Source organism: Pteropus vampyrus, unplaced genomic scaffold, assembly GCF_000151845.1.
Source record: "Pteropus vampyrus isolate Shadow unplaced genomic scaffold, Pvam_2.0 Scaffold165, whole genome shotgun sequence".
NCBI lineage: Eukaryota > Metazoa > Chordata > Mammalia > Chiroptera > Pteropodidae > Pteropus > Pteropus vampyrus.
Window position 1 is genome coordinate 45066 of NW_011888946.1, and position 8307 is coordinate 53372.

The 8307-nt window shown below is 46.9% G+C and overlaps 1 protein-coding gene across 1 annotated transcript in view; it reads right to left on the minus strand.

The window, feature by feature from the left end:
- LOC105298820 (coiled-coil domain-containing protein 6) overlaps window positions 1–7939 on the minus strand; it is a 47108-nt gene extending 39169 nt beyond the window's left edge. The window contains exon 1 of the mRNA XM_011370245.2: window positions 6984–7939. Coding sequence (XP_011368547.2) covers window positions 6984–7295 — 312 coding nt within the window. The 5' untranslated portion in view covers window positions 7296–7939. The remainder of the gene's footprint in view (window positions 1–6983) is intronic.
- Window positions 7940–8307: the final 368 nt, after the last annotated feature.

Below are 8307 nucleotides of genomic sequence, written 5' to 3' on the forward strand. Positions count from 1 at the left end.
AAGTCAAGTACAATCCTTGGTAGGCTGCTGGAGAAGCCCTTACATTCCTTCTGGATATTTCAGAGTATCTGGCACAGTCAGCCCTTCTTCATAAGTACTTGTAGGCTGAATTCCGCCTGTTTCAGGCTGTATATATCATAGGCTACTTTGTGCCTTAATAAGGAGGCAAAGGGAAGAGAAAAAAAATTACAGCAAATTTCCCAGCATTAAACAAATATTAGAATGAATTTTAATCATTAAACTGCATCCCACACATCATATCTAGGGACCAATAATAAGGAAGGGGTAAGTTAATGCCAAATAACCGTCAATCAAACGATCAACCTTTTTTTTAGCATTCTTCTCCCTAGATGAGAACAACTACATGAAGTCCTATTTGCAATTTACTGTTTTGAGCACTGGGATAAAATTCACAGCTGCAGGCCTGACAGCCCTAAAAGATAAGAAAATTTGACAGCCTTGGGGGAAGCAAGAAGGGTCTGCAAGTCAACACCACTCCAAGATCCTGAAGATTAGAGATATTTTCCAGAGCATTAGTTTCCCTGCGAAGAAAATTTCAACCACCACCAACACACTGGACCTGTGAACATTTATTTCTCTAGCTTTGACAATAATGCAATCTATTCAAAAGCAACTGCACTGTGATCGAAAACAAAACAAAATGAAACAAAAAACACCTACCCAAAGAGGAAAAAAGTATAGGAGGGAACAAGGAAGATGAGTGTTATCCCTTGCTCATTCTGGCTGTACTTTAAAAGCTCAGATTAACATTTCTAAGGTGTAGCGATTAGCTCTGCAAGGCATGATTCAAGGAAGAAAGAGAGAGAGAAAAAAAAACAAGTACATTGTGTGTGAGACTATATCAACCTTCCAAACTCCACTCTGCAGGCCACACGTGGACACGCACAAGGATTCAGCAAGTCGCCCAATCCTATTTGCAGATACTTCAATTGGAGCTTCAGCAGGTCACCAGTACTTGCATTGCTATATTCCCCTCATCATGCTCTATGCTTGTTTTCCAGAGGCTGCTGGGGGGCATTTCGACATTAAAGAAAGTCTTAAGAAACGCCTGGAGTGATCTGTCACCATCGCCAAAACTGAGGTGGCAAGTCTGAATGAATACTTCCAACAGAGCCACTTCCCCTAAAAGCCTTGCTCAAAAACTCTTTAAAAGGTGAACCTGAAGACACTTTGTCCCCTTTCAGAGGTGAAATGTATCATGAACACCTAGGTATACGCTACAAGGTAGCCCACAACATCACCCATGGTTGGAAGGCAAGGGCTTGGGGAACGCACTGACTGTAGTGGTCCCCAAAAGTATACAATGTATCCATTCATCCACCCAGATTGTTCAACCATCTATGGAGAAAATGGGTGTTTGTTGAACAGGACACAAGCAGGAGAGTGACTACTAGCACAAGGTCAGAAGACAGTATTCGTTCCCTCACCCCAGTAAAACAAACAACAAAAAACACTTCATCGCCCAATGCCTCTGGAATCAACTCAACATCAACAACTGTTGAACATCTATCGCATGCCAGGCACTGAGGAATGAGACTGAGCAAGGCAAATTCTGCCCCCAGAGGAATTTACACATCCCCTGGGGGAGACCTATGTAATGGGGAGGCGAGTGGCAAATGGGTCCTGTGAGACATGAATGGGCACAAAACCCAGTGTGTGGCTGACGAAGAGGCAGTGCCAGTGTATACTGGGGTGGCGTTAGGGGTGGCAGTACCGTCTCTTTGGATTTATGAAGTAGAAGGGAGGGGAGGAGTAGGGAAGAAATTAAGAGCAGGAGGTACATCCTAGAGTTCAGCCTAGTGAGAGCTTCGAGAATGTGAGAGTTGCGTCTGTGAAGCAAGAAGGAGTCAGACTGTGTAAAGCTGGTGCACCGTCAGAACGTTTACCTGGATCCAGAGGGCAATGGGGAGCCAATGAAAGTTTTAAAGCAAGCAGTGACTATGCCAGACTTTTTGCTTGAGGCCATCTCTCCGCTCTAAAACAAGAGTCATCACAAACCAGATACTGGTGATTCTCTGAACTATTCCCCACCCCCAGTAAAATAAATAAGGAGAACACTGTAAAAGACTGTCACAAACTCCTCTAAGGTTTTTTTTTTCCTAATCGAATATAGATAATGTGAAACATACAGAAGGAATGTACAAATATGAAGAACTTTAACTAGAATATAAAAATAGCATCTTTAGGAAGAATGAACTTATGTACAATTAGACCTAACTATGAGGTCATACTTTTCTCAAAGTTGTGTCTAAAGTTTCATACGAATCTAAGATTTTTTTTAAAACAAGAAAAAAAAGAAAGAAAGAAACAGACTATACAAGGGCAATGGTGATCTGATAAAGAATCTGCCAAAATGAAGTCTTAAAAATGGAAAATAGTGTAGTAGGCTTCCAGAGTAAATAATTCAAAATCCACAACATTAACTATATGAAACCATTACACTGTTGATGTTTAAAATAGCCAGGTACCAACATATTTTTCTACTGTAACTTCCAAACGCCTATGTATTGCTGTTATAAAGGACTAATTTTATGGTTAGAAAGATACTTAAATACTAGTGATTTATTACAGGCCTTTATTTTCAAACCAAACACTGAAAGGCTGAACTGGTCTAAAAAAGGCTCACACCTTATAGCAGCGGTCCCTAATCTTTTTGGCACCAAGGACTGGTGCATCTATGAAAATCTAATGCCTGATGATCTGAGATGGAGCTGAGGCAGTGATGCTAGTGCTGGGGAGCAGCTGCAAATACAAATGAGTCTTCACTCGCTGGCCCACCACTCACCTCCTGCTGTGTGGCCCGGTTCCTAATAGGCCATGGACCAATATGGGTCCCAGGCCCAGGAATTAGGGACCTCTGCCTTAGAGAACTAGCCACACCAGGTGTGAGACCTTGCTTATACTCTGAGAATACTAGCAACCAGTCCAGAACTTTGAAGCCATCCAATTACTGCCCACAATTGCATTTCCTCAACTCCTCAGAGACCACCGCGCCTGGATACCTCTCACTATACTGCATCAGATAATCTCCAATTACAGTTCACTCGCAGTACAAGCCAGATAGATCTAACCTAACATCTATAAGCTACTGAACAGGGTGACTGAGCATTTGTTGTTTTTTTTCCCCTCCACTTCAAAGAAGAAATTATGATCTATAATCAGCAGCCTGGTTTCACTGCTAATTTTCTGGGAGAAATTGGAGAATCACTCAAAAACATTCCATTCCACCTCTAATTCCCAAATAAAATACTAGGAGTAAGCTCTAACTCCCAGATGCACTTGGTACTTGTAGACATAGATGAAGGGCCTCGTACAGCTGAGTCTTCCCCATAGATGATGTTTACCTCTAAATGTTGAGGACACGGACCCATGAAAATAGTCCTTTATTAATTGGGTAGCTTGATCAGAATAAGCACTTACATACCATCAAAAGAGATAGAAATAACCATTGGTTAAGAACTTCTATTGGCCTTTGGACTTGGCTTAAAAAATGGGTGGAGGGCACGAGACACCACTGCACATCTATTAGAATGGCCAAAATCAAAAACATTGACAACACCAAATGCTGACAAGGATGTGGAGCAACAGGAACTCTTTTTCATTATAGCCAGTTTAGCAGTTTCTTAACAAAATTAAATGTATTCTTACTACAAAATCCAGTAATTGTGATCCTTGCTATTTAACCAAATGAGCTGAAACCCTTTCTTTCCACACAAAAACCTGCCCACAGATGTTCACTGAAGGTTTATTCATAATTGCCAAAACTTACCAAGTCCTTCAGCAGGTAAATGGATAAACCGTGGTATATCCAGACCATGGAATATTACTTAATGCTAAAAAGAAATGGGCTATCAAGCCCCATAAAGACATGGAGGAAACTTTAATGCACATTACTAAGACAGACACCAATGAAAAGGCTACAACTCTGTACGATTCCAGCTATATGACTTTTGGAAAAGGCAAAACTATGGAGACAGTAAAAATATCAGTAGTTGCCAGGGGAAGAAGGAATGGAAATACAGAGCACAGAGAATTTTTAAGACACTGGATCGACTCTATATGATACTATAATGAAGGATACACGTCATTATACATGTGTTCAAACCATAGAGTATACAACACCAAGAGTGAACCCTTATGTAAACTATGGACTTTAGGTGATCATGATGTGTCAGTGTTGGTCCACTGGTTGTAACAAATGTCCCACTCTGGTGGGGGATACTAATAATAGGGGAGGGCAGAAAGAGCAGGGAGTATATGAGAAATCTCTGTACCTTCCGATCTATTTTGCTGCAAACCTAAAACTGCTCTAAAAATAAAATCTGTTTAAAAAAAAAAGGAAAAAAGAAAAAAGAGGGTGCCTCTCTCTGTTTCAGGGTATGGCTGTCTGGCAATGTACCTTCCCGAACACATTCAGGAAAAGACATTCATAGTCACCTTTAGTGCTCAAGAATGCAACACTTAATATTAGAGGAACTAATTAGAGCCAGGAAAGCAAGTAATAGGATTATGATACGCTCTTTGCTTCAAATTAACAAAAATAGTGGAAAAATCTAGCAAAGCCTTCACTTAATTGAACATCTAGACCTTGTCACAAACTTCTTAGGCAGCTATTAGCAAGGGCTATGTTTAAGTTAAAGTTATCAGGGGTTATGTAGCTTAATCTTGACAAACAATGACATGGCATTGTTCAAGGGACTCATATCCATGGATCCATTTCATGCAGTTACACATTTCTCCTCCCAAATGACAATCCACCCTAACACAATCTGGGTCCAAGGTCCGTTAACAAAATTCTCAAAAACTTAAAGGAATCTCTTCTTTGCATATGTCTTAGTAACCACCCACCAAGTACTAGGGAACCAGATAAACCGCAAGCACTTTTATTTGTCTCCCTGAACATATCAAAGATTAAGGAAGAACTGAGAGGTTTCTGGTACTTGTAAGCTGTCATCTAAGGCAATTTTTAAACTTTACTCAGTAAGGCCACAAAGTATATTTGGTTGGATGTCAGCTGTAGCTAAGGGTAAATGCTAAGAAATAAAGCCACCACCTTACACTCTTCAAGCCAAATGTTCAGAAGGCCTCTGATCTTACACATCAGGAATGAAATTGTCTGTGCAAAACCAACGTGTTTGTGTACAATTTACAGACCTACTTACAATATGGTCAAGTATCAAACAGATAACCCTTTCATAGCATCTCCAACCCAAGTTCTCCCTCCCAAATAAACAAAAACAACCTGAATTGCTCACTGTATGCAAGAGGCTCGAGATTCTGCTTCATATGTTTTACTACTTTCTGTGGTTCACATTCTCCGAGACTAACCCTCTCATTTACTAACTCAAACTTTAAACTGCTTCCACCAACTTCTCCCTCTTCTCAAACCCTCACTCAGCGGACAACTCTCTTGGCCAAGAAAGTTACAGAGGAGGCTTGGAAGTGGCTGCCTCTGCAAATTCCTCCCCCTTCCTACCAAAAGGGCACCTCAAAAACTTCACAGTTCCAATTCCATTCACCAAGACTGGTGTCTTTCTATGATCAATTTCTATTTAGGCTGCCAATCATACTGAAACTTTGGTGGCAACCTGCTTTTTAAACAAAATTCAGAATGCCATCCACTTCCGATGTATAAGCCAGATTTGGGAGCCGATATACGCCCACTCACATATACACACTCCTCCACCAAAGACTTTCCTGGCACAGGGGCATCCCAAACTTTCCCCAGTTCAGTTCCACAGTGTGATCTTTGATCCATGCCCCAATTCATGCCTTTTTGTCCATCTGAAGTTCAGTCTATCAGCCATTGTGCAGCAGCTACAGCAATTTATCCCCTTGATTTCTTAACATGTTCTTCTCTGCTCCTCGCTGGGAAACTGTTTTGATCTGAATAGAGTTGTCTGTATGGGGATTCTGCATGTTAATGATGCGGCTAGCTGGCAAGGATGTTAGGTGAGAGCACACACTGTACTTTTTCCAGGTATGTTTCGCCCCATCACAACTATAGTGGCCTTTCTAAACGCCTGCTACACTGGGAAGGAGACCTACACATCTAATCCTACCCTCTCCCGGGGAGCTTCTGGGGGACGGCTGGAAACAGAACAGACAGCCAGTTCTCCAATCAAATATCTGGACTCAAAGGCAAAATACCCCCAGACACCTCACCACCAATAAAACAAACACACGTACATCTTGCTCAGCGAAGGAGTCGCTACCCTTCACTCTGCTTTCAGCCTGCCCAGGTTTCATACCCTTCACTCTGTCCAGGCCAGTGTAAGTTACTGCATTCTCCCGGCTGTATACCGCCTCCGCCACCACCCACCTCCACCCTCCCTACCAAGGAAAGGACTACCAACGGAGGTAGGAGCATCAGCTCCGGTACCCGCCCTTCCCTCTCGATCCTGGCCAGAAAACTCCACTTCCCGGATTCCCAGCCACTCTCTCCCGCCTCCTCCCGGGGCGATCCAGCTAGCGCCGTCCTGATGCCAGCAAAGTGCCCAGCCCAGCTGCGCACCCCCCGCACCTCAAGCCAGGCCCCCGGAACAGGCCCCATCTTCCTCCCTCTCCCCCAGCATAGGGCTCTCCAGATTGTGGACGCACCCCTCAGGCAGGCTAGGACTGAAGAAGTCCCACCCCGCCCCCCAGCCACGCCGCCAGCCTCCAGCTTTGACCGGGAGGGGCTTCCTCCGCAGAGGTGAAAAGGGAACGCGGCTGGTTGTCCCAGTGCCTTCTCCCGCACCCTATGAGGGGCCCCGACTCCTGAAAAGGACAGACCCGCGCGCCCCCGAAGGGACACCATCCTCTCCCCCACCCTCCGGAGGCCGGCAGGTCTCGGTAGGGACTGTGCTCGCTGCGGGTCCCTAGGAGCCTCGGGGAGCCCAGGGGCTGCCCAGGTCAGGGTGCAGCTTCTCCCTGGGGCGGGCGGAGGTCGGCGCTGCGGCGCGCCCCCGGGGGGCACTCACGATGGTCACGCTGGCTTTGCGCAGGTCGCGGTTCTCCTCCTGCAGCGCCTTGCACTTGAGTTTGTACGTCTCCAGCTCGATCTTCAGCACCTTGTTCTCCTGCTGCAGCGAGGCCAGGCGGTTGGTGAGCTCCTCCAGGCGGAACGGCGAGATGACAATGCCCCCCGACTTCCCACCGCCGCCGCCTCCCCCGCCGCCACCGCCGCCGCCACCGCCGCCCGAGGTCGACGAGCAGGATGACTGCATGGCGGCCGAGCTGCTGCTGTTGCCCCCCGCCCCGTCCGTGTCGCTCTCGCTGGCGCTGTCCGCCATGGCCGCGGCGGGCTGGAGAAAGTAGGAGGAGCAGGGAGGCGGCGGCAGCGGCGAAGGCTGGGCTGCGAATGAGTGGGCGCCGGGCGAGCACAGGGGAGCGCCGAGCTGGGCGCCTGGCACCAGGGCGCAGACTCGGAGCGGCGGCGAGAGAAAGAGAGGGAGCTTCCCGCTGCCAAGGGACCTCCTCTGCCAGAGAACAGAGACCCCGCCCGGGCTCGGGCAGTATTGCACTGAGGCTCGCTCTGTCCCGGCCTGGCGCGCTCGCTAGGCCGCCCTGCAAGCTTGCGGAAAGCTCTGGGACCCGCCCGTCGCCGCCGCGGCCCGCCTCCTGGCGTCGGCCGGCGGGCTGGGGACGCGCGGGTACAGACGCTGCGGGAAAGCCAGGCCAACCTCCGCACCAGCAGCTCGCGGGTCGCACGTGTTCCGAGAGAGGGCCTCCGAGCGCCCTGATTTAAGCAGACGGCCGTCGGGCCTCTTCCGGGCTCGCCCCCGCTCCTGGGAAAAGGAAACCCAATGCCCTACTAGCCTTGCAGGTGCTGGGGACACGTGGAAAGGTCAGCCGGGTTCCGGCATCCAGCACCAGCTGAGTCGTGGCCCCATCTTCCGCCAACTGTGTGTGCTGGTGTCTCCCTCTGTCTGTTTCAAACACACACGCAGCGCTTTCAGTTTTCTCTTAGTGAGCCTGACTGACTGAGAGGCTTTGAATAGCGTTAAGAGAACAGAAAGTTACCCTGCAAGGAGCAGAATGGGATGAAACGACAGCCACAGGTTAACCTGGTTAAGGAAGAATTTGCAGAAGAGACACACCACACCCTCTTTGCTCTTCCTAACAATCTCATAAACCACACTGCACTCAATTGTTTAAACAAGGTGCAACTCTTTTTTTCTCTTTGCATCTTGCAAACGGTGCCAGGACATGTCACGCAATACGATTAAGACACTGATGTCTAATCCAAAAAGAAAAAAAAGATAAACACTTGGTTGATTGAAAGACTTCTCTTTAAGTGCCAAT